General features: G+C 49.4%; 1 protein-coding gene across 2 annotated transcripts in view; it reads left to right on the forward strand.

Moving 5' to 3' along the window:
* The window catches only part of DEDD (death effector domain containing), a 184,965-nt gene that overhangs the window by 99,162 nt on the left and 59,293 nt on the right, over nt 1-26,510 (forward strand). For both annotated transcript variants that reach the window (XM_069607182.1, XM_069607183.1), the window contains exon 4: nt 3,792-3,932. In XM_069607182.1, coding sequence (XP_069463283.1) covers nt 3,792-3,932 — 141 coding nt within the window. The remainder of the gene's footprint in view (nt 1-3,791; nt 3,933-26,510) is intronic.

The following is a 26,510-nucleotide window of genomic DNA, read 5'->3' on the forward strand; positions in this document are numbered from 1 at the left end:
AGTGTTCTCAGGCAAGTGGTCAGTGGGACGATCTAGTGGTCGTTTCGCCAACACTCGTACAGAGCTTACACTGGTGGACAAGAGAGAATCTCGCAAAGGGAAAACCCTTTTACGATCCCGAAGTACAGGCAGTGGTGACTACAGATGCATGCCTGACTGGGTGGGGAGCTCACCATCTCCACCACACAGCTCAGGGTCTCTGGTCTCACTCAGTAGCCAAGAACCACATCAACCTGCTAGAGCTTCTGGCAGTATTCCGAGCGCGGGCGTTCGAGCCCCATCTGCTAAACTTGTCGATGCAGATCCAGACGGACAGCACGACAGCCATGTTCTATCTGAACAAACAAGGAGGGACTCGTTCGCCAAATCTGTCCAAGCTTGCCCAGAAAATCTGGATATGGGCACTCAGACGGAACATCTTCCTGTCATCACAACATGTTCCAGGGGAGCTCAATTCCCTAGCGGATGCCCTAAGCAGAGACTCCCTCCCAGAAGAACACGAATGGGTCCTTCACAGAGATATCGTAGAAGATCTCTTCTCTCAGTGGGGTTTCCCCACTATAGACCTATTAGCCACAAGCGAAAACAAAAAATGCCGAAGATTTGCATCCAGGTTCCCCCAGCCAGACTCCCAAGGGAACGCCCTGTGGATGAACTGGTCAGGGATGTTTGCGTACGCTTTTCCACCAACTCCTCTCATCAGGAAAGTGGTGTACAAGATGAACAAGGAATCGATGACGCTCATCCTAGTTGCTCCCATGTGGGCGAGACAACCATGGTTTCCACACCTATGCAGGATGGCGGTGTGCGAACCCATCAAACTCCCAGCCTGGTACAACCTACTGTCCCAGCAGCAAGGTCAAACAGTGCACCAGGAACCCAACTCAATGAACCTGGCAGCATGGCTCCTGAGGTCATAGAGTTTGGGCATCTCAAATTACCACAGAGGTGTATGGACATCCTAAAAGAATCCAGGAAACCAAACACAAGGCACTGTTACTTTGACAAGTGGAAGAGATTTGTTATTTGGTGCCAGAATAAACAAATCAACCCAGTTGATTGCACTCCTTCGAACGTTGTAACATACATGCTCCACCTGCTGGACGCAGGTTTGGTATTTAACTCTCTGAAGGTACACCTGGCAGCCCTCTCGGCTTACACCACATCCCATAACAAAGTATCGTGGTGGAAAGTACCAGCAGTTAAAGCCTTCATGGAAGGAGTAAAAAGACTTCACCCTCCTATTTCGAACCCACCGCCAGGATGGGACCTCAATGTGGTGCTAGCTAAGCTCATGGGCCCCCCTTTCAAACCCATGCATAAAAGTAGTCTTAAACACCTGACTTATAAAACGGCCTTCTTAGTAGCCATTACCTCCTATAAGAAGGGTCAGTGAAATTCAGGCTCTGTCAGTGCAGGATCCTTTCTTTACTATCCACAAAGACAAACTGGTTTTACGCACACACCCTAGGTTCTCACCTAAATTTATATCTTAAGTTCCATGTAAACCAGTCCATCGAGCTTCCGGCTTTCTTCCAGAACCCGCAAAGCTCAGCTGAGATGAAACTACACACCCTTGATGTGCGTAGGGCGGTCCTCTACTATGTAAATAAAACCAGACCGCTAAGGAAAACAGATCAACTGTTTGTCTCCGTAGCTACAGGCAGAGAGGGGGATCGCGTCTCTATATGCGCGATCTCGAAGTGGATTATCAACTGTATACAGCTGTGTTACTCTCTTTCTGAAAAAACTCTGCCTTTTACGCCAAGGGCCCATTCTACTAGAGGCATTGGGGCCACTCTGGCTTTCATTGCAAATGTTCCCCTCGACACCATTTGCAAAGCAGCTACTTGGAGCTCTATTCACACTTTTACTCAGCATTACTGCATTGACACTCATTCCAAAACAGATACACAAGTGGGACAAGCGGTTCTAAGACACCTGTTTGCTCATGACCCTTCTCACATCCCACCTCCTTCTTCTGGTACTGCTCGCTAATCTATGCACAGCATGTGATCTAAGCAGATTCCACAAGCCTCAGAAGGGATACATTACTCACCGTAATTGTATTTCTGATGCTTGTATCTACTTAGATTCACATGCGACCCACCCTTCCTCCCCTCCGAGAGAAGGTGCATGATTGCTTGTAGTCTTACCTTTCTGTCTATCTGCTTGGATTATCTGTACTCGCGCTACTCCTCATGCTTCCTCATGTCAGAAAAAATACAATCTGAGGATCCTAGACGCGTGAGGGATCTTGGGTGCAGTGGACGTCACACTAGGGATAGTATTACTGGCACGCCTGTGTCGACGCCCATTTTCGAGTTTCGAAAAACAAACTGTAATACTCCGCAGCTTCCACTAGATGTCGGCCTATGCACAGCATGTGAATCTAAGCAGATACAAGCATCAGAAATACGATTACGGTGAGTAATGTATCCTATATATGTATATATATATATATCATCAATTTTTTTTTTGTAAATCATCTAATTAGGTTGTTTTTGTACAGATGTCAAATTCAATCATCTGTCTAATGATTTATGGTAATGCACTAATAAGGGTGCGCAAACCAATGTGTTTGCTAGGCATGATGGCATCTTGCATTTACCTGGTTCCCCGTGCGCGCGCCTGCCCATGTGACCCATGCAGGAATGGTTGGTGAGTCTCGAGCAAGTGGTCAGTGGGACGATCTAGTGGTCGTTTCGCCAACTCTGGCACAGAGTCTTTGCTGGTGGACAAGAGAGAATCTTACAAAGAGGAAACCCTTTTACGATCCAGAGATACAAGCCGTCGTCACAAAAGACTCCTCCGTGGCAGGGTGGGGAGCTCACTACCTTCGCCACACAGCTCAGGGTCTCTGGTCCCACACAGTGGCTCAGAACCACATCAGTCTGCTAGAACTTCTGGCAGTCTTCAGAGCGCTTCAGGCATTCAAACCCCTCCTATCCAACCTGTCAGTGCAAATCCTAACAGACTGCACAATGGCGATGTTTTACTTAAACAAGGGGGCACTTGTTCGCCAAATCTGTCCAAGCTTGCCCAGAAAGTTTGGAAATGGGCAGACAGAAGATTTACCTGTCATCCCAACATGTTCCAGGGGATCTCAATTCACTAGCGGATGCTCTGAGCAGAGATCCCCCTCCCAAAGGAACAGGAATGGCGACTACGCGAAGAAGTCGTAGAAGATCTCTTCTCTCAGTGGGGTTTCCCCACCATAGACCTATTCGCCACAGGCAAAAACAGACAATGCCCAGACTTCGCATCCAGGTTCCCCCAGCCAGGCTCCAAGGGAGCTACACAAATGTAAGAACTGTACAGGTTTTCTTAATGCAGCATTATTGATGGCACAGCATGCAGTACCTACATAATGACTTATAAATATTTTGCGAATTGGGACCTAGGTGTATGCAAACGGTCACCAAAGTTAAATCGTTTGATTTTCTAATTAACATTGTAAGATGAATCCTGATTATAGTATTCCTGGGAGCGCACATTGCAAAGTTTCTTTCCCCAAAGAAATGGGATGTGCTTCTGTTAAGTCACATTTGCAACTCCAATGGTACATCTAGCTGTTTCGATTGTTGCATTAAAATTATTAACAATCGCTCCTTGTTCAGTGAAGATCTTTAGACCTACCAAGTCTTGGTATTCAAGATATTCTGGTTTAGTTTTGGAAGCAAGATAATGTACGTTTTGTTATACTCCTAAATTGAAGTGGACTTAAAGGTTGCGGACGGACAGTATGTCCAATTCTCCATGTAAGAAACTATTTCACTTTTCTTTCTTAGTGCCTCCCCATCATCCAGTGGTTTGCTGTTCCCCCGCTGGACCACAGATCTGTACAAAGAGGCCTGGTAAAAAATCCTTTTGCAGTCAACGTAAAAGGAGGAAATCTGCAACACCAGATCCTAAAGAAAAACAAACGTGTGGTAAGAGATTAATGTGCTGACAATAATTTTGCTGGAAAAAGCACGACTCCTAACTCCAAATTTAATTTCTTGACAAAGGGCCTCATCACGACTTTGGCGGTAACCCTTAAATCCGGCGGTAGCGCTATTACCGCCGGATTTAAGGGTCCGCCAAAGCAGGACTTCGGCGGATTTCTCCCCAGCTCTGAGCTGGGGGGAAATCTGCCGAATATTTGCGCTATTACCGCCGGCGGGAAATCCGCCGGCGGTATTAGCGTGAAATTTCCCCATTGAGCCCAATGGGGAACGGGGCATTCCCGAATGGGCTCAATGGGGATTGCGGATCACGAGTTCGGCGGTAGGGCTAATACTGCCCGCTCTAATAGCGTTACCGTTACCGCCCAAGTCGTGATGGGGCCCAAAGTGTTACTTGATTTGCTAACCATCTACAAGAAATATGAATTGATGCTTTATAACTTGTTTTTTCAATGTTGGGCATTACTGTGCAAACAATCTTTAATAGTGTCGCTGTGGCACCTACTAAATCAAAATCTTGGCATGGATGGTATATGAGGGACACCTCATGCTGGTGATTCTAGGTTGTTTACCCACCCATTGCAAGGCCCTACTGTTGGCCCCTTTTACACTTGGTGGTCTCCTTTTGCTGAATTCTCACCACCAGAAGTATGAGAGGTGGCTGTTTTAACACACACAATTGGGACTGCTTTTGTTTTAATATAACAAAAATTGTTAATCATTTATTTTGGCTGAAAATGTCAGCACAGCACTTCAGATACAATCAACCTGCGATTTCCGTTGTTTTTCAATCAATGAGAAAAAGTCACGTTTCCAGTCAAGTAAAACAGTTTATAGGGGGCAATGATTTGACCAGAAGACGCCCTAGTCTGCCCCTCCGAGAGGGTCCAAAACCTGCTATTTCAAGTTCTTCAGTATGTGAATGATGGCTTCTTTCATGTGACTTGTACCACATGCACGATTGCGCATGCGTCCTATACAAGAGGTGGCTAGCGAAACGATGCTTGCAAACAAGCGGTCGATGGAACAATAAAGTGGTGGTTTTGCAACCTCTCGTTCAATCACTGCAGTGGTGGACAAAGTAAACTCTTTTTTTAAATGACAAATCATTTAACAGTCCAGCAGCAGAGGCCGCTCTAACAAACTCATCACTGTCCGGGTGGGGAACTCACTTTCGCCATCAAACCACGCACTGCGTGTGGTTGCAAGTAATGTAAAACAGATCAACCTGCTAGAGCTATTAGCAATATTCAAAGCTTTACAAGCGTGTTAACAGCTAGCAGAGAAAACAGTCCTAGTCCTGACTGACAGCACTACAGCCATGTATTACATAAACCAGATGGAGCACACACACTCGAGGTCTGTCCAAACTAACTCAGAACATCTGGAATTGGGCCCTCAAAACACATGTTTATCCTGTCAGAACATGTTCCAGGAGAACACAACTATCTAGCAGATTTGCGGAGTAGAAGAGCAGAAACATGAAGTTCCTCCTAGCACAAATGCCATTTGCACACAGACATTCTACACAATGTCTTGAAACACTACAGCTCTCCAGACGTAGATCTCTTTGCAACACAAGACCACACACACAATGCCAAGACTACGCATCCAGGTATCCGCAGACTGGATCCAAGGGGAACGCACCATGGATAAATTGATCAGGGAGATTTTCGTACACTTTTCCGACCCAACACCACTAAACAAAATAATCCAGAACATTATACCAGGAACACGTGAAGGTGATCCTAGTGGCACAAATGTGGGCACGTCAAACATGGTTCCCACACCTGTTTAAAATGTCACTTTGCCCGCCAGACAAACTACCGTTCCCTTACAACATCAGGAGACCACACAACATCCATGTCCATAAACATTGAACTTGGCAGCTTGGTTCCTGAAGTCATAGAATTTGGGTACTTCAACCTGCCCCACTGTTAGGAAAGATTTCCATGTTTGTGTAATTTTGTCCTCCACTTGTGACCCTCAGGACCCCTCTGCCTCTGATCAAATTTAGGTCTGCAAAGGCACTTTGACCCATTTGAATAGCGGTAACATGCTGTGCATAGGGCGACATCTAGTGGAAACTGCAGAGTATTACAGTTGTTTTCAAAACTCGAAAAGGGACGTTGACCGTGCGTGCCAGTAATACGTGTCGAGGTCCCTCATTGTTTTTTTTCCGCCACGCTAAACGGATGCGTATAGCGGAGTTCCTTTCAGTGATAAATCATTGACGTTTATACAATTACGATAGTTGTTTGTTTCTATGCTTTCATCGACTGCCGAAACACCGCGCCGGTGAAGAAAGAAAACTGCCCGTCTGAGAAAACCGCAACAGAGCGTGCAGCCTTGTAAGGCGGCCCGGGCCTCAGCCCAGACAGTAGGGGAAGAGAGGGCGGGGGGGCATTTTAGGAGGCCATTTTAGAATGCATATTCTCCCCTTCCTACACTTTTTTTTGCTCAGCTGCCATTTCCATAACCCATAATTCTCCAGCATGGGGTCTGGCATGGATTCACATGCTCATGAATATTCCCCGTCGTCAGGATGGGAATCCTCGGTAAAGAGAAAATCAGTTTCAGTTTCGTTTCTGAACTGTCTCTCCTAATAACCAATCACTGGTCTCTGGGTCATACTGCCTCCAGCCAATGACTGCCCTCTACCTAAGCCCCTCCTCAGGCAGCCATCTTCAGATTTTTACCTCCCGTCCAAGTGTTGGGAGTCCTTGTGCTTACCTCTCGAGCTTTTATTGCGTTTTTTCAAAGAGTTTCTTTCTGTCAAATCGAGCATCAAGCTCCACCGATTCATCTTCCGATTAACGGGGACCTGTTTCGAAAATCTCTACGCCCCTCGAGGGTGAATTTTCATTGAATTTCACTTCTTGGAGGATTCCGGAAAACCTTTGAGGCCTACCCCACGTGGACATGGCCGAAGACCAGAGACTCGACACCCGTTGGATCCAAGCTGTTTAGGATCTGGCCAGGATGTGGACTACAGAACGTCTTCAAGGAGGATGGGCACTCCCAGTGCCTCTACTGCCTTCACTCTGACAAGTCGCACGTGGAAGAAGCCTGTGCATTCTGCAAGGACATGTCTGTCCATACCATGAAGGACCGTTGCAAGCGACTCGCTGACTGGCTGGAGGCGAAGAGCCCGGCGGCAGGTGAGCGCGGGCAACGTTCTTCTCCCAAGAAATCTGAGCGGTCTTCTAAGACCTTTGAGGGTGCGCCGGCGACAGGTGCCCAGCAGGCCGGGCGCAGCATCGCCGACGACTTCAACCACGAGCCAATGTTCCGCCTCGACGACAAGGAAATCTGAACCCGGTTAAGCTTCGGGAGATGGCCCAGGCGATTCCGACGGAGAAAGCCAAAGGGGAGCAAGGTGTTGACCCTCCCCCCGCCCCTCTTAGGTGAAGGCCTCAGACGCGCCTACGGTCGTGAAGGCCCAAGTTCACCAGGCTAAGGCTTCGATTGAGGGAGTGGTAGCATCCTTGGCGAAGACCGCAGATGCGCCAGTGGACACGACCCCCAAGCCAAGAGTTTCCCTGCCTACGCGGAGGGAATCTTCTTTCCTAACTGTTAAAGACCCCCGTGAAACTACTGGCCGAGAAGAAGGGGGGGGGCACGGTAGCCATACCGGACTCAGATACATTGTCTGAGGATGAGCTTGCGGGCATCATTGCTGTCCTTGACAAGAGATTAATCGAGGTCCAGTCCTACAGGAAGGAACCTGACGAGGCGGACATGGAAAGCGATGAGGGAACTGACAAGGAGCGGCAGAACGATGAGGAACCAGAGGACACGTCGACGCTCCCGTCGCAACTGCTGCCACCACTGACCGATCGATCGGAGGACATCTTACTGACCCTGCACACCCTGTGCTCTGAAAGAAGGACAAGGCTGCCCTTGCCCCCGGCAGGAGATCCAGCGGCGCCTGGACCATCTGGCCATCCAAGCGGAGGCAAGTCCATCCTCCCCCACCCTGCCATACCTCACATCCAGCCTCTTCACCGAGGTACGAGACGGGAACGGACTACAACAGAACAGATCTTCCATCGCCGCCAGCACGGGCCTCTCTGCCCGACGAAATTGGCTCTTTTACATGCCATGATCGCTAGGGCTTCAGAGCTTTTTCAGCTGCGCCCCGAAGAGCAGAAGGAGGGGTTCATTTGTCAGTGACGAGAGGCCAAGAGGAAAAGTGTGCTCTTGGTACCGCTGTTGGACGACATATGGGACGAGGGTCTATCCCCTCCTGAAGAACCCATCCTCGGCCCTGACGAAGAGAGACCGGTACGAAAAGAAATACCGGGTTCCAGACTCTGCACTGTTGTGCCTTAGAACGCAGCCGTCCCTGGACTCTGTGGTTTCTGCGGCGGCCAGGAAGAAATCGGCTGGGTCGACGGCATAGACTTCTACTTCCCCACCAGACAGAGGGGGTGGAGCTGGATGCCATGGGACATCGGGTCATCTCGTCAGCGGTGACCATTAAGGCGGCCAACGCTCTCGCTATCGTGGCCCGCTACGATAGGGAGATGTGGTTTAAAATCACCCCCCTCCTGGACTTCCTCCCAGACAACAAGAAGGCGGAGGCCCTTGAAATCTTGCAAGAAGGCGCCGTGGCTTCTGACCATGCCATCACGGTGGCCACGGACATCGCCGCCACTGGCTTCCACCAGATGGGCAACGGCATTTGCCTTCGCCGGTGTGGTTGGCTCAGGGCCACCGACTTCCGTCAGGACGTACAGACGAGGGTACTGCACATGCTCTTCGGGGACAACTTGTTCGGGAAGACAGTGGACAAGTTACTGCAGGCCATCAATCAGACTACAAGACAGCCCGTGTCTTGGGCACTCTCCAGCAACGACGGCTGTCCTTTCGGTCCGCCAGAGGCAAGTCTCAGGGTGCCTCCAAAGGATTCGGCGGCGGCTCTTCTTACCGTCAAGCGGCACGCTCTTCAACCCAGGAAGCTTAGAGGCCACAGCAAGGCCGGAGGACATCGTCGTCGCCTAGGTGGTAAGGCCTTGGCGAAGCAGGACTGAACCGGCTGTGACGGGGGGGGGGCCCACCGGAGCACCCCGGTGGGAGGCCGGCTGGCGAACTTGGCCATGTGGAAGTCCATCTCCACCGACTGTTGGGCGCTGTATGCTCTGGCCCACGGACACACCCTGGAGTTCCAAAGGAAGGGTCCTCGTTTTCCACCTGTGGCCAGGAAAGAAAATCCCATTCCACAACTACTTCTGGAGGTACGAGCGATGCTGAGAATGGGAGCCATAGAGCTCGTCCTCAAGAGGCTCCGGGGCTCTGAATGTACTTGCGGTACTTCCTGGTCCAAAAGAAGACCGGCGGTTGGCGGCCCATCTTAGATTGCCGCCGCCTCAACAAATGCATAAAATCCCAGAAGTTCTGGATGGTCATCCTTCAGCATGTACTGGGACAGCTGGAGGAGGGAGACTTCCTGTCGTCATTGGACTTGGAGGATGCCTACTTCCACATCCCCATACACCCGGGCATCGGAAGTTTCTTGGCTTTGTGGTCCAAGGGCAGCACTACCAATTCAAGGCCCCCTCCTTCGGTCTGAAGTCTGCCCCAAGACTCTTCACCAAGTGCCTGGCACCGGTGGCGGCACGGCTGCCCCTGCAGGGGATCCACGTCTACCCCTACCTGGACAATTGGCTCATCTGAGCGAAGTCAAGAGAACTCGCCATCAGGCACACAGCGAGGACCGTCCGCCTGCTAACGGAACTGGGGTTCTCGATAAACTATGCAAAGTCCTGCTTGGAGCCATCGCAGGACGCTCAGTTTCTCGGAGTGAGACTCAACACGGTGGCACGCCTAGCCGCACCATCGGATGAAAGGATAAAAGCCATCCTGGGCAAGGTACAACGGCTTTTGTCCACGGAAGTTGCCAGGGTGAGGTCCATCAAGTCCTTACTCGGCATGATGTTGTCATGCATCTATCTCGTGTGGCTGTGCAGACTGCGGATGTGGCCACTGCAGGAGTTCCTCGACACCCGTTGGATGCAAGCGGTGGGAAGCTTCGAGGACAAGATCGCCCTCAACGAGACATTCGATGGTGGGGGGTCCGCACGCATGTTGCGGCGGGCACACCGCATCAGGAGACAGTGACAGTCGCCGCCCTGGAGGGATGGAGCTCACACACCAGAAACTTCCACGCAAGAGGCCTTTGGCTCCCGGAGGAGAAGTCGTTGCACATCAACGTCCTGGAGCTCCGGGGATGTGTTTTGGGCCCTCAAGTCATTCCTCCCGTCCCTCAAGTGCAAGGTGGTGCGGGTCTTCACCGAAAACACCACCACAATGTTGATCCCCAGCTCTCTCCAAGGAAACGCAGGACCTATAGAACTGGGCCGTCGCCCAGAGGATGTTCCTGGTACCCTTTCATCTGGCAGGAGTGAAGAACACCGTCGCCGACTCACTCAGCAGGGAGCTGCGCTCTTGCCACGAATGGGAGCTTCGGCAGGATCAGGTAGAACTGCTGTTTTGACGATGGGGCGAACCCCAGACCGATCTGTTTGCCATGGCGACGAACACCAAGTGCCGGAGGTTCGCCAGCAAGTTTCCCCAGCCAGGGAGCATGGGGAATGCTTTCTCATTCCCCTGGGACGCTCTGTTTCTCTATGCGTTCCCACCATTGCCGTTGCTCCTGCGACTCATCAGTCAACTCATACGGTCCCGGTCAAGGATGATACTCGTTGCACCGGTATGGCCGAGGCAGATACGGTACCCGGACCTTCTGGACATGTCAGCGTCCCCTCCAGTCAAGCTTCCGGCAGACGCAGAAGGAGGCGCGATTCTGCACCACAACCCGGGGTCGCTGATCCTGCAGGCCTGGCTCCAACAGCGCTAGAGTTTGGAGGATACAAGATCCCGCCGGACTGCAAGGAGGTACTTGCCAAGGCCAGGGCTGCTTCGACGCTCAAGTGCTACAGACATAAATGGAAGAGGTTCACCGTCTGGTGCCGTGCACAGAAGATCATGGCCTCTCAAGCTGCCGTACTTGCTGTCACTGGCCAAGGCGGGGCGGGCACACACCTCTATCAAGATCCATCTGGTGGCTATCTCCCGCTACACTAGAACTCCAGGACGATCGTTGCTGTGGTCGCATTGCCTGGTTAAGGAGTTCATGAAAGGACTTTTACGCTCGTTCCTACCCATAGTGAAGGCTCTGGCCCCGGCGTGGGAGCTCAATGTGGTGCTGACTAGGCTCATGGGTCCTCCGTTCGAGCCTCTGCATTCAGCACCTCTGAAATTCCTGTCGTGGAAGACGGTGTTCCTGGTGGCCATCTCCTCCGCACGATGAGTGAGAGAGATCAAAGCCCTCTGCTGTAAGCCTCCGTATTTGACTTTCCACACAACGAGGGTTGTGCTCAGAACGCACCCCTTCTTCATGCACAAGGTGCCGTTGGACTTCCATCTCAACGAGCCCTTGGTGCTACCTGTTTTCTTCCAGTCGCTGGCTGAGAGGACTTTGCACTCGCTGGATGTGGCTAGAGCGCTGAAGTTCTACGTGGCCCGCACAAAGAGTTTTCGGAAGACATCAAAGCTGTTTGAACTTAGGCTCTGTGAACCAAGGGAAGGCCCTCTCCAAGGCTTCCGTTTCCAGGTGGCTCTCCGGCTGCATCTTGCACTGTTACCGGTTGGCAAACCGACCATTGTCTGGCCGTCCGAGAGCCCATTCGACTAGAGCGATCGCTGAAACTATAGCGTTTCTGTCTGGTGTGCCCCTGCTGGATATTTGCAGGGCGGCTACGTGGAGGTCGATGCATACCTTCACGAAATTCTACTGCATCGTCTGGGATTCCAGGGAGGAGTCCAGAGTCGGGCAGGGCAAGCAGTGCTGCGCAACCTGTTCGCTTGAAGGTGAGCCTGGTGAGGAGGTAAGAGATACTTAATGTTGAGTTGTTGAAATGCTTAATGTTGAGCCTTGGCACCTCCCGTAGTTGTGCATGTGTGTACTGCTATGTATTCTTGTTTCTGATGTTTGTTAATCTGCTTAGAATCGCGTGCTGTGCATAGTCCGACATCTAGTGGTCACTGCGGAGTATTGCATTCATCCATTTGGCACTGCGGAGTATTCCATTTTGTTTTTCATAGTCGAAAAGGGGACGTCGACAAGGCGTGTCTGTAACACTATAGTGACGTGCGGTGTACCCACAATCCCTCACGCATCGAGGTCCCACTGTTTGTATTTTTTTCTGCCCTGAGGGAGCCTTCTAGATGTGAGTGAGTACAGAAAAGCGAGATATAAAAAGATGTCTATGTTCCTTCCATCCGAGCGGGGAGGAAGGGTGGGCGCATGTGAATCTAAGCAGATACAACCATCAAACGCTTTTACGGTAAGTAATGCATTGTCTTCTGATGTTTGTTAATCTGCTTAGAATCACATGCTGTGCATAGTCCGACATCCAGTGATCACTGCTCCAGCATGAGTATGGCATGGATTCACATGCGAACCCTCCTGCCTACCCCTCTGCGGCTCTTCTCTTGGTCCTACTGCCACTTTATGTGCTACCAAATCTGAAGATGGCTGCCTGAGGAGAGGCTTAGGTATAGGGCAGTAATTGGCTGGGGGCAGTATGACCCAGAGACCAGTGATTGGTTATTAGGAGAAAGACAGTTCAGAAAAGAAACTGATTTTTTTCTTTACCGAGGATTCCCAGCCTGACGACGGGGAATATTCATGAGCATGTGAATCTATGCCAGACCCATGCTGGAGAACAACAGTTCCAGGTAAGTAACTTGTTCTTTATGGAAAATACACCTTTTAATTGTTGCCCAAGTGTAAGCAAGTTAGTTTGCAATTTGTGTCTCCCAAGAGACCACGTCGAAATGTCTTGTCGAGCGTGCAGGCTCTTCAAGCCTAAGACGTTAAAGGACCGCTCCACGAAACGCTGGGCCGTCTACACCAGGCAGCTTGAGGCCATAGAGGTAAAGGGAGCCTTTAGCGATGGCAGCGACACTGCACTTTCGGACGGCGAGGGCACCGGAGTAGCTTCAGCTACTCAAGCGCAGACCCCCCCAACCTCGTAGGACAGGCAGACGGGCATTTTGTGGGGACTACACCCAGTGGCAGCGCTACAAAAGCACACACCAAGCACATAAGCCCCAGTTAACATTTGACAGATGAGTCGAATACTCTACAACGTTTGACACCCCGTGAAAGGTCCACCAAGTCCCTGTCCTCTGGGCAATCTCGATTAAGATCGCGACACGACCGGGTTCAACCGTTGAAAGATGGCAAGGTTGTTGCATGAAAAACTCCTTCCGAAGGCCGATCGTCTGTGGATGAAGCCTCGGCTCCCACACCCGAAGTTCAACGTTCTTCGTCTGATAAAACAGCCGGCCCCAAGAAGTCTGTTAAACACTCTCTGGGATCGATGGTGGGGAAAAACATAAAGTCCTCAAGAGCCCTCCTAGGGCGAAGACATCACAAAAAGGATTATTATCCAAGCCCATAGAAAAACCTAAGGACTCTAGACCTAAAGTTATACCTCCCAATGATGAGGATATGGGTATTTCACCTCCAACTATTGTGGTCCCAAGTTCAAATGAATGGTCTTCGCAAGATATTGATAGGGTTATGCGAAGAATGAGCTTCATGGCTAATTTTTATGAAAAGCACCCAGATTACTTTCAAAGCTTCGACTCCACTCCTATCTCGGCCCCTTCAGGCTCTCAAGCCTCTGCCTTACCCTATCAACCCACTTCTAAGAGGTCTTGCTCTAATGTCCCCTTACAAGGCACAGTCGTAGATTTATATGACCCCGAAATAGAACCAGAAGACTAGGAGGATCTATCTTTTGTAGAAACATCTGACCCTCAACTTAATGAAGAGGATACAGATGAACTTTATTATGGGGATGATTCAGACCCAGGCGCAGACCAGGAGGCTAACATGTATTCCATAGGTTCTCCTCTTAATCGGGACACTCCAGTGGTAGACTCCCCTGTCGATAATCAACCCCTCCTCAATGAAGTTTTAGCCAAAGTGGTGGAACACTTCCAAATTGACACACATGAGATACAGGAGGATAGAGACTTCGCGGAACAAATACTGGGGGACAAAAAGACAGTAGGTCAGTTTATCCCACTACTAAAGTCGGTCCAACGCAGAATACAGCCTTCCTTAGAAGCACCCAATCTCACACGGGCCATTAACCCGCATGTGGAAAAATTATTCAGGCCTGCACCATCAGACCCCTTATATATAAGAGGCCAATTGAAACCAGACTCATTGGTTGTTACCACGACAAAGAGCAGGAACACACCTTGCTCCCTCCGAGGCGCCACAGGATAAGGAAAGCAAAAAGATATATGTCATGGGCAGAAAGGTTGCTTCCTCTGCGGCCTATCAAACCAGAAAACCAAAAACGCTACTATTTTGGCAAGTTATAACTGCCATAAGTGGGGGGAGGTTTCTACGTTACTTTCGTTCGCCCCATAGCCATTTAAATCACAACTAGCTCAGGTGGCAGCAGACGGAAGGGCCGTATCTGCATGTCTCCTCAAAACAAATTACGATGCAGCTGACCATGCCAGGAGAGTCATTGCAGAGGGGACTATTATAAAGAGGCATGCATGGCTTCGCCAGTCAGGCTTTCGGCCAGAGACACAAGCCACTGTAATAAATATGCCAGTGGAACATAATGTGCTCTTCAGCAAGGCTTTGGAAGACGCACTTCAGACAGCAAAGGATGAGTATGACACACTAAAATCTTTAGGTCAGCTCACAAACAAGCCTACTGGTCAAATGGGTAACAGTAATTTTTGCTGTTTTCGGGGCCAAAATTCGGAGGATCCGGCTACAATCGAGGCCAAGGTTCCTATGGGAATAATCAAGGACAAGCCTTCCAAGGCTATCCCCGAGGACAATGCACAGGTTGTGTAGTATAGACAGAGGCCCAGCTCGAGGTGGCACCCCACCTCAGAACAAGTGACATTCCGCTCCAGGTACCCTCCCATGCATCTCTAGTAGGAGGACGCATTTGCAACTTCACCCATGCATGGGAGGGTATCACCTCAGACAGATGGGTGCTGTCCACGGTAGCGGGGAGCTACTGCATTGAACTACTTCACCGTCCTCCCGACCACCCCCCACGACAGAAAATCCACTCGAACATCAGCAGATCCTTCTTGAAGAAATGACAGCGCTATTATTAAAGGACGCCATAGAAGTGGTCCCAACCAACCAGGTAGACAAGAGTATTTATTCAACTTACTTCTGTGTGCCAAAGATCTAACAATGCGCCCTGTATTAGATTTACGCCCTGCAAACAAGTATGTCAAGCCACAAAAGTTTTGCATGACTATGCTACAAGAGGTAATCCTGCTACTAAAAAAGGATTACATGGCAACATTGGATATGAAAGATGCCTATTTTCATATTTCAATGTTCCCAGTGCACAGAAGATTCTTGCGTTTCAATATGGCGAACACGCACATTCAAAGTGTTGCCCTTTGGAATAGCTTCGGCTCCAAGGGTGTTCACAAAGGTACTGGCGGTAGTGGCAGCGAACCTGCGCAGGGGAGCAATCCCAGTGTACCCTTACTGGACGACTAGCTCATAACTGGGGAATCACCTCTGATTTGCAGACAAAACATCCAAACAACAATCAACCTCCTCTTTCAATTGGGCTTCTTAATCAACGAGAAAAAAATCAAGCCTAGTGCCAAGCACTTCCAAACAGTTCCTAGGAGCTATCCTAAACAGAGGAAGGATTGGTCTTTCCTTCAGAGGAAAGAGTAAACCATTTGTTACTGCAAATACCACATTATCAGGCCGGCCGCCAGATAAGGGTGCGCAAAGCAATGCGTTTAATAGGCATGATGGCATCTTGCATATACCTGGTTCTTCACGCGTGCCTGCGCACATGTCCCATACAAGAATGGTTGGCAAAACAGAGGTCTCAGGCAAGTGGTCAGTGGGACGATCTAGTGGTCGTTTCGCCAACACCTGTACAAAATCTTCGCTGGTGGATGAAGGAGAACCTAACGAGAGGGAAACCCTTCTACGTCTCAGATACAACCACTGGTCACAACAGACGCTTCACTGGCAGGGTGGGGGGGCTCACTACCTTCACCACACAGCTCAGGGTCTGTGGTCTCACACTGCAGCTCAGAACCACATCAATGTGCTGGAGCTTCTGGCAGTATTCAAAGCCCTCCAGGCATTCGAACCCCATTTAACAAACCTGTCGGTGCAGATCCTAACAGACAGCACCTCAGCAATGTTTTATATCAGCAAACAGGGGGGATGGAGGGGGGGGTACACGTTCTCCAAATCTATCCAGACTTGCACAGAAAATCTGCAAAAGGGCACTTGGACGGAAAATATTCCTGTCATCAAAACATGTTCCAGGGGAACTCAACGCTCTAGCAGACTCATTGAGCAGAGATCCCCTACCAGAGGAACACGAGTGGTGTCTACACAAAGAAGTTGCAGAACACCTCTTTTCTCAATGGGGATTCCCAACTATAGACATTTTTTCGCCACAAGTGAAAATGGTCAATGCCCAGACTTCGCGTCCAGGTTCCCCCAGCCAGGCTCCAAGGGGAATGCCCTATGGATGAACTGGTCATGGAAATTTGCTTATGCTTTTCCCCCAACTCCTCTCATGAGGAAGGTGGTGAACAAGTTTGTTAAGATGGATTTCTGAACTCTGTCCTGGAGGGGCAGAGGTTCAGAAGGCCAGCCTAGTTTCTTGGAACAGGGTAATCTCTGGACAAGCCAGACCAATCAAGGTAGCGATCGCAGCGGTCAAGACTAGGTCTCAAGAGGGGTGAGGGTGACTGAAAGTCCGCAATGAGCACACAAAGCAAGGACACTTACAAATTACTCCAAGCAGGTGTTATATTAAAAATATAGACACATTTATTACAAGGCCTTTGTAATATTGACCATAGCAAAGAATCACGATAAAACTCAAGTAAACCAACACATCACCATCAAATACAATATATATATACAATTACCAACGGGTCTAAAGAGTTAGAAGCATGAAATATGCAGACCACCTAGATGGGGAGGAAAACGGGCAGTGCAAGTAATCGTTTAGACCCAGTTCGCCTTCAGAGGCCACCTAACTAGAAGGAAGTCCGAGCCCTACGAAGAGTGGAGCCTTGTGCTCAAAAGTACCTGCACACGCTGGTGCCGATGGGCCAAGGGGAGTCTCTTCAAGGAAGTCAGGCAGTTCAGAGTTGCGACCAAAGGAGGGCGAACAGATCTCCGCTACTCAAGCGTGGCCTCCACTTGCGGGCAGAAGCAGAGCGCGAGTGCGAAAAAGGTGTGCTGTTTAACACAGCGAAGAAAAGCTATGAGCTACTCCAGGAGGGCGACCAGTTCCTAGCGTTGCTACTCACCGGTCCCCGATGCAGGCAGACCCAGGCTTCTCTGCGTCAGTTTCAGTACTGGCAGGTTCAGATACAAGCAGGGTACGTCGCGGTGTCGTGTAAATTCCGCGGTAGCAGAAGTTAAGAGTTGAGGATGTCCCAAACGCAGTGAACCCGCACAGATTGTTACCACAGCAGGGCAACGAAGCGGCCGTGTGTATTTCAGCCCAATGTACACTTCTCACTTCTGACCTGGGAATGCCAATCGTGAGAGTGTCAAGGACTCGGAATACAGCAGCAACCTGACGGCGGTTACAGAGCAAGACGGCTGGGTAGGCTGGTCAGTCCACTGGATGGCCCAGAGACACTTCCGAAGGCTTACGTGCAGGAGATGTTGAAAATGCCGAGAATAGTTGTTCCCACTATTCCAAAGGGTCGAAGTACCAGTACAGGCCTTCTCGTTCGATCAGAGGTAGAAAGGGTTTCACAAAGCGACAGCAGTGCAGAGGAGCAGTCCTTCAGCGGGTCACCAGCGATTTCTCGGTTCAGCCTGGTAGTTGCAGGATACTTGGCTCCTGTATCCCTTTGTTCGTGAGAACTCAGGAGATCGACATGGTAGTGGTGTTTCCATCCTCCTCTTATCCAGAGTTCCCTTCGCGCCAAAACAGAGGGGACCCAATGGGAGATCTGCTCACAAAACACTCACACCATATGTGGACCTATCACGGACCACGGTGGTCCCAGGCATTCACGACACACTAGGCTCTGACACCCAGGATGTGTATTGGGACCAGACATCCCAGCCCACATCCTGGTGGCGCACACAAGACCTGTAGAAGCCCGCGAAAGCATCTGTGTTTTGCGGGAAAGTACATGCCCAAATAAGGAAGGCCCCGGGTCGGCTGGACCTGGGGAAGGTGAAGGGGGCAAGACGGTCAGCGGGCAGGACAAAGAGCCTCGTGGTCTGGCCATTTTGGAAGCCAGGCCACCATTTTGGGCTAAGCGCGAGAAACGCGCTTAAACAGCCAAAAGGAGCTCAAAACACAAAGAAACGATCGCTGCCACCAGTCCCGTCCGTGATTCACTTGCACCGTTCGTTAACAATCCAAAGAAAGTGTCTAGGGCCTGTAGAAGACTAGAGACCCAAGAGAGCAGTAACTTAGCTTACAGTGCCCTCTTGTGCCATGTTGTGTGAAAACTACAACATGATAAAAGAACTATGGAAAACAATGTTTCCCGGTACTGACTGTCTTAAGGGCATGTCAGTTTCCCCGTAAGAATGGAGCGAAAGCCCACAGGAGTGCGGCAGAAGGCTGCACTTCTCTGGCAAAGTCTAGATCCTGGTGAAAACAGCAAAAAGTTTAGGGGTTGCCACATGGAAGGAAAATTACCCACAATTACGAAATCTTTCCTACCAAAGTTGCACAAGGAACCGATGACGCTTATCCTAGTTGCTCCTATGTGGGCAAGACAACCGTGGTATCCACATCGGCGCAAACTGGCGATGTGCAATCCCATCGAGCTCCTGTGCCAGTACAACCTACTCACCCAGCACGAAGGACTAACAGTGCACCCACAACCACACTCTATGAACTTGGCAGCATGGCTCCTGAGTTTGGACATCTCAATCTACCACAAAGATGCATGGATATCTTGAATGAATCAAGGAAACCAAACACTAGGCACTATTACTATGACAAATGGAGACGATTCGTAATCTGGTGCTAGACTTAACCCCATAGATTGTACTCATCTAACATTCTAACCTATATGCTCCACTTGCTAGATGCAGGCTTAGTGTTCAACTCCCTAAAAGTCCATCTGGCGGCCTTGTCAGCCTACACCACTTCCCATAATAAGGTCTCGTGGTAGAAGGTACCGGTCATCAAAGCATTTATGGGAGGGGTAAAGAGACTCCACGCTCCAATTTCTAACCAACCGCCAGGTTGGGAGTTCAGTACGGTACTCGCTAAGCTCATGGGACCCCCATTCGAGTCTATGCACAAGTCTAGTCTCAAACACCTGACTTATAAAACTGCCTTCTTAGTAGCCATCACTTCCATAAGAAGGGTTAGTGAAATATAAGCTTTTGTCAGTGCAGGATCCTTTCTTTACTATATATAAAGACCAACTGGTTTTATGTACTCACCCTAGGTTTTCACCTAAATTCATCTCCATCCAAATTTCATGTAAACCAGTCTATTGAGCTACCGGCTTTCTTCCAGGAACCCAAGAGCTCTGCTGAGCTAAAACTCCACACACTAGATGTGAGGAGAGCGGTCTTCTACTAAGTAGACCAGACCAGACCGCTAAGAAAGACAGATCAACTGTTTGTCTCCATAGCGCCAAGCAGAGAAGGTGACTGCATCTCTAAGAATGCCATCTCTAGCTGGAAAGTCAGATGTATCCAACTGTGCTATTCCCTATCGGACAAAACACTGCCTTTTACGCCAAGTGCCCACTCCACAAGTAGTACTGGAGCCACTCTGGCTTTCATTGCAAATGTCCCCTTAGACAGTATTTGCAAAGCAGCTACATGGAGCTCAATACATACTTTCACTTAGCATTTCTGCATGGACACTCATTCCAAGACAGATACACAAGTGGGACAAGCGGTTCTAAGACATTTATTCGCTCAGGAACCTTCTCACATCCTGCCTCCTTCCACTGCTCGCTAATCTATGCACAGCATGTGATCTAAGCAGATTCCACAAGCCTCAGAATGGATACATTACTCACCGTAATAGTATTTCTGATGCTTGTGTCTGCTTAGATTCACATGCAACCCACCCTTCCGCATGGATGCTTATGAGCTTGTCTGATACGCATCTGCTTGGATACTACTGTACTAGCGCTACACCATGTCAGAAAAATAACAATTTAAGGGACCACGATGCGTGAGTTAACATGGGTACAGTGGACGTAGGGATAGTATTGCTGGCACGCCCTGTCGATGTCCCTTTTTGGGTTTCGAAAACAACAACTGTAATACTCTGCAGCTTCCACTAGATGTCGGCCTATGCACAGCATGTGAATCCAAGCAGATGCAAGCATCAGAAATTCGATTACGGTGAGTAATGTATTATATATTCTCTGATGCTTGTGAATCTGCTAAGAATCACATGCTGTGCATATAGTCGGACATCTAGTGGTCCTCGAGGTACTGCATCTCCCTTTTCAAGGATCGAAAGGGGACGTCGACATGGGTGTTCTTGTAACATTATCCCTAACGTGGCATGTAGTGTACCCGAAATCCCTCATGCGCTGAGGTCCCTAAGATTGTTTTTTTCCCCACCCTGCTAGCTGGTTGCCCTATGGTTGTACATTGCAAACATAACTTTGTTGGTCGTTTTAGTCTTCAACGGCTACTTCTACAACCGACAACAAAGCAGACTACAGATTTCGGCGGCTGGTGCTTCGGTTGACGATGTGGACCCCGTGGCCTCAGCCCTCCGGCCAGGCCAATACAGTAGGCAGAGTGGGGCCCGGGGGTTCTGATTTCTTTTTTGTAGAATGCATTTTCTTCTCCCTTATTTCCCCCCCCCCCCTCTTTTCCCTTTGTCTCGCTGCCGTTTTACACACCAGCTATGGAGAGGACTGTTTTGCCCTTCTTGCAACAGCAATTACCTGTGGAAAGAGAAGTGTCTGCCTCATGATCATGACTAGCAGTCCTGCGATTCCTGCTGACTTTTGCGTCCAAAAACGCTAAAATATCAACGAACTAACGGAGCGGTGGGGTGGACTATGCCATGCAGCTGAGAGTGGTTCCCCCGCTGCAGGTGCCTCGAGTGACGAGGATTCAAGTGGCAGCCACGGCTCTGATGTGAAGGCCATAAACCTATCTGCAGAACAGCCAGGTCTTGAAGTGCCTGTGACGGTCTCCGTCCCTGGCAGACAGGCCACTGGTTCTGCTATGGGAGACAACATCCAGGGGCACACACGCACCACTGAAAGAAACTCACAACCCCACCAGCTCCCTCAAGGGATGTGTCGAGGAAGCAGCAAAAAAAACAGCAACGGGCCAGTCTATAGATGGCGTCCACCGATCCACATGATCGGCCACTCTCCGCAACCGTCCACACAGCATGTGTCCAGGCACTAAACCCATAAGGGCGTCTTCACCAAACACCATAAGAGCACCGACGCGCCTTCTAAAAGCACATCCGCTCCAAAGGTTTCAGCAGCCCCAAAATCTTTGACAGCTGTAGGCACGTCAAACATTTCCTGACCCGCCAGAACTATGCGAGAGTCTCGCGACAATCGTTTCGGCGGCAAATAAACCTCAAGACGCGTCCAAACGTTGAGAAATACTCTGGAGGCTCAGAGCCCCTATTTAAGACTATGGCTGAACAATCTAGACCTCATCAGGACTCCTGTCCTCCTGAAAAGCCCAGCCCCCACCCACTACACCAAACCCCTTTGGTTCATTTCAATGGATCAGAGTTAGGTTTGAAGGGTAAATGGATAAACTTAAAATTTGTAGATTTTTCTGAAAAGTGTATCGCTCCAAAGAGACAGAGGGAGGAGGATTCCTGCCCTACTCTTCAATTCCCACAGGAAGAGGTTTTTCGCCTTTCTGAGCCTGAAGAAGTCTATGAAGACCCTTTAATCAGGGAGAAAATCCTTTTGAGGAGACACCAGACCAGTTCACAGACTGGGGTGATGAACAGCCGGTAGAGTAAGCATCATGGCTTTCCCCCACCACTACGTCAGATCCAGATACCCTTTGTCTAGACCCTCCCTCCTCACCTCCTCAAAGACGAGCCTCACCCATTGACTACCAGATGGCCTTCAATGGTAATCCAAAGAAGGCTGCTGAACTCTTCCAAATTGTCACACAAGAGGCAGTACATGTCAGACATTGTGGAAGAAATCTTAAAGGAGAAACCCCCCACAAGTCGAGCGATACCACTAATTAATTTAAGAGGCGCAATGCTCCCTCTTTGTTAACCCCATCTCTAATGAGAGCTGTCGATCCTCGAGTCGAGAAACCTTTTTGTCCGTCCCCTATAGACCCGTTGGATACAGTCCATGCTACTCCCGACTCCCTAGTAGTCGCTACTACAAGGAAGAGAGCCGGAGTACCCTTGTCTACGGCTGAGGCATCACCAGAAAAAGATTGTAAAAAGTTATATGCCCTCAGAAAGCACATTACGTCAGCGGCATATTCCACTAGGATTGCCAATAACACTACATTGCTGGCTAGTTATAGTGACGTCCAATGGAATCTACTGCAGGAGAGCCTGCAGGAAGTCCCGGAACAGGCACGTGTCCGCAGGTCAATCAGAACATTCTCAAAAATACCTTGGATGCTGCAGAAACAGCTGGACGGACCCTGGCCCAGGATACCCTGCTTAAAAGGCACGCATGGCTCAAAAATTCAGGCTTTAAGCCTAAGACACAGGCATCCCTTATTAACAAGCCAGTAGAGGAGAATAACTTGTTTGGGAATGCAGTAGATGATGCCTTGGATACAGCGAAGAAGGAACATGAGACCTTTAAAGTCCCTAAACCAAATTACGGCAAGACCCTATCAGCGGCCAGGAGGGTAGCTCTTGCCAGTCCTTTCGGGGGGCAATCCTTCCCACATTCCCCCCACAACCAGTAAGGAACAGGGATTGCACCATGTTCCTCTGGACAAGGAGTAACTGCCACAGGTCAATATCAACAAAGGGGTCAACGCCGAGGCAAAGGAAGGGGTAGAAACGTCACCCCAAGAGGCTCCCCGGCCGCCGCTCAAAAATGACTCGCCAGTCCGGGTTCCTTCCCCGGTCGAGGGATGAATAACTTCTTTCCTTCATGCATGGGAGGGGATCCCCGCAGACCAGTGGGTGCTCAAGACCGTCTCCCACGGTTACTCTATCGAGTTCAGCCGGCCACCTCATTACCGACCACCAACATCCAGATGCCTATCACCGGAACACCTGAAAAGTCTGCTGCAGGAGGTGGAGATCCTTCAAGAAAAGGGCGCGATTGAAGTCGTCCCCATTCTACAGGTAAACGAGGATATTTATTCAGTTTACTTCCTTGTACCCCAAAAAGGATCTCACCATGTGCCCTGTGTTAGACTTACACCCAGAGAACAAGTTTGTCAAGCCTCAATTTCAGAATGACAACATTGCAGGAAGTAACCCTCTGCTGACACAGGAGGATTACATGGCAACATTGGACATGAAGGATGCATACTTTCATATTTCAATGCTGCCAGAGCACAGAGTACCCAAGGTTCATGATGGAGAACACGCACTATCAGTTCATGGTCCTTCCCGTCAGCATTGCCTCATCCCCAAGGGGGTTTACAAAGGTACTGGTGGTAGTAGCGGCTCACCTGCGCAGGCAGTCCATCCATACCTCAACGACTGGCTAATAACAGGGGATTCGTACGGAACATGCCTATCAAAATACCAATAAGACAGTAGACCTCTTCAGTCTGGGATTCTCAATCAACAAAAAGAAATCCAGCATGGACCCCAGCCAGGTCGAGCAATTTCTGGGGGCTCTAATTCGGACCTAGAGGGTTCAAAACATGCTGTTCCACTCCCTCACTATGTAGCCAATCGCAGGGTGACCGTACGCAAAGCCGCAAAGCCATGCGACTGTTAGGGATAATGCATTTATCTAGTCCCACATGCACACTATGCAAGAGTGGCTCTCAAGTCAATGGTGTCAGGCCAGCAGACAATGGGCCGATCTAGTAGTTGTCTTGGCAGCCCTCGTTCTCTCTCTGCAGTGGTGGTCAAGAGAAAACCTCATGCAGGGGAAGACATTCACCACCCCCTCAGTAGAAGCCACTCTCACCGCGAACGCATCTGACTGGATGAGGAGCTCCCCCTCCTTCATCAGACAGTACACAGCGTTTGGTTCCCAGCGGTAGCATCCAACCACCTGAACTTGTTGGAATTGCTAGCCGTATTCAAAGCCCTAAAAGCCTTTCAGTCACATCTACAGGTAAAGACAGTCCTAGTCCTCACGGACCGCACCACGACCATGTATTACCTGAACAAACAAGGGGGCACTCACTCTCCAGGGCTATCCAAACTGTCTCGGGACATATGGAAATGAGGTCTCAAACACAAGATGTTCCTCCTGTCACAACAAATTCCAGGGGAACTCGATCTTCTAGCAGACGTGCTCAGCAGAGACTTCCCACTACCCGTAGCGTATGAGTGGCAATTGCATCAAGACCTTGTTCTCAATGTCTTCGTAGACTGGGGCTTCCCAGAGATCAACCTGTTTGCAACTCTGGAGAATGCACAATGCCCAGATTTCACCTTCAGGTATCTGCAGAACCACTTCAAGGGGAACGGTCTGGATAACATGGTCAGGGAAATGTGTTTATGCTTCCCTCCCCCTACTGAACAAGACGATGCACCAGGAACCAGTCACGATGATCCTGGTGGCTCCTATGTGGGCCCGCCAACCCTGGCTCTCGCATCTTATGACAATGTCTGTTTCCCCTGCCAGGAAACCCCGTACAACATGTTATCACAGGACAAAGGGGAGACCCTCATATTATGCCCACAAACTCAACTTAGTGGCCTGGCTCCTGAGGTCATAGAGTTCGGACACCTCCAACTTCCTCAAAGATGCATGGACATACTTTGAGAAGCAAGAAAGCATAACACTAGACATTGCTACTCCAATAAATGGAAGCGCTTCGTTATCTGGTTACATTCCAAGGGCATCAATCCCATAGATTGCTCACCGACACATATTGTCCTATACCTGACTCTCCTACTAGACTCTGTTCTGGTTTTTAATTCCCTGAAGGTACACTTGGCTGCAATTTCTGCTTACACTACGTCCCAGGAAAAGGTTTTGTGGTGGAAAATACCAGTTATCAAGGCATTTATGGAAGGGGTTAAGAGACTTCATCCCAATTATTTCCAGACCTGAATGTGGTTCTCCCAATACTAATGGTTCCACCCTTTGAACCTATGCATAAGGCTCGCCTTAAAGCACTCACTTACAAGACCCCCTTCCTGGTGGCAGTCACCCCAATAAGATGAGTTGGCGAACTGCAGGCCCTTTCAGTTCTGGACCCATTTGTCACAATTCACAAAGATAAGGTGGTTCTGCACACTCGCCCATGGTTTCCACCTAAATTAGTTTCAGTTACATGTGAACCAGTCAATAGAATTACCCACCTTCTTCCAGAACCCCACTAACGTGGCCGAAAGCAGCCACCACACACTTGATGTGAAGAGAGCGGTCTTATATTATCTGGAAAAGACTAAACCACTAAAAAAATAAAGTTTCAGTGCCAGCTATTAGAGAAGGGGACCCTGTCTCTAAATCAGCCATTTCAAAGTGGATTGTAAACTGCATCACACTATGCTACACTCTTGCTAAGTGAGATCTGCCCTTCAAGCCTTAAGCACACTCCTCGGGGCACTGGGGCTTCCATGTTCCTCTCGTCCATTTGTAAACCAGCAACCTAGAGTTCTGTACACCCCTTTACAAAACATTATTGCCTAGATACTCACTCTAGGTCCGATTCTCAGGTGGGGCAAGCAGTACTAAGACATCTCTTTACTACCATTCCTTCACACATCCCACCACCATCTCTGGGTACTGCCCGCTAGTTTATGCATAGCATGCGATTCCAAGCAGATTCACAAGCATCAGAAGAAGTGCATTATTTACAGTAATAGGATGTCTGATGATTGTATCGGTTTAGATGCACATGCGGCCACCCTTCCTCCCCTCTCGGAGTAGAAGAAACATGGACATCTTACTCCCTTCTCTCTCTGTACTCACTCACGATAGTCGTAGGCTTCCTCACACAAAAAAAACACAACCAGAGGGACCTTGATGCGTGAGGAATTTTGGGTACACTACACGTCACGTTAGGGATAGTGTTACAAGCACGCCCATGCCGACGTCCCCTTTTGATCCTCGAAAGACAAGATGCAATACTCTGCGATTACCACTAGATGTCAGACTATATGCGCAGTATCTGAATCTAAGCAGATACAATCAGAAATGTTATTACGCTAAGTAATGCATGATATATATACGTATATAATGGCCTGTGTAGCAGCCCTATAGTTATGGTTAAAGGCATGGTCTAGTAAAAAAATGTATTTAAAAAAATAGATAGGCAACATAAAAAAAAATACTAGCATTCTCTTTTTTAAAACTTCCTATGTAAAGTTTTGAGCTATTCAAGCTCAAAATTCGCAAAAGCAAGCACATGGGCGCATCCATTTTGTGAAA

This window comes from Ambystoma mexicanum, chromosome 1p (assembly GCF_040938575.1).
Source record: "Ambystoma mexicanum isolate Mex_15411 chromosome 1p, UKY_AmexF1_1, whole genome shotgun sequence".
NCBI lineage: Eukaryota > Metazoa > Chordata > Amphibia > Caudata > Ambystomatidae > Ambystoma > Ambystoma mexicanum.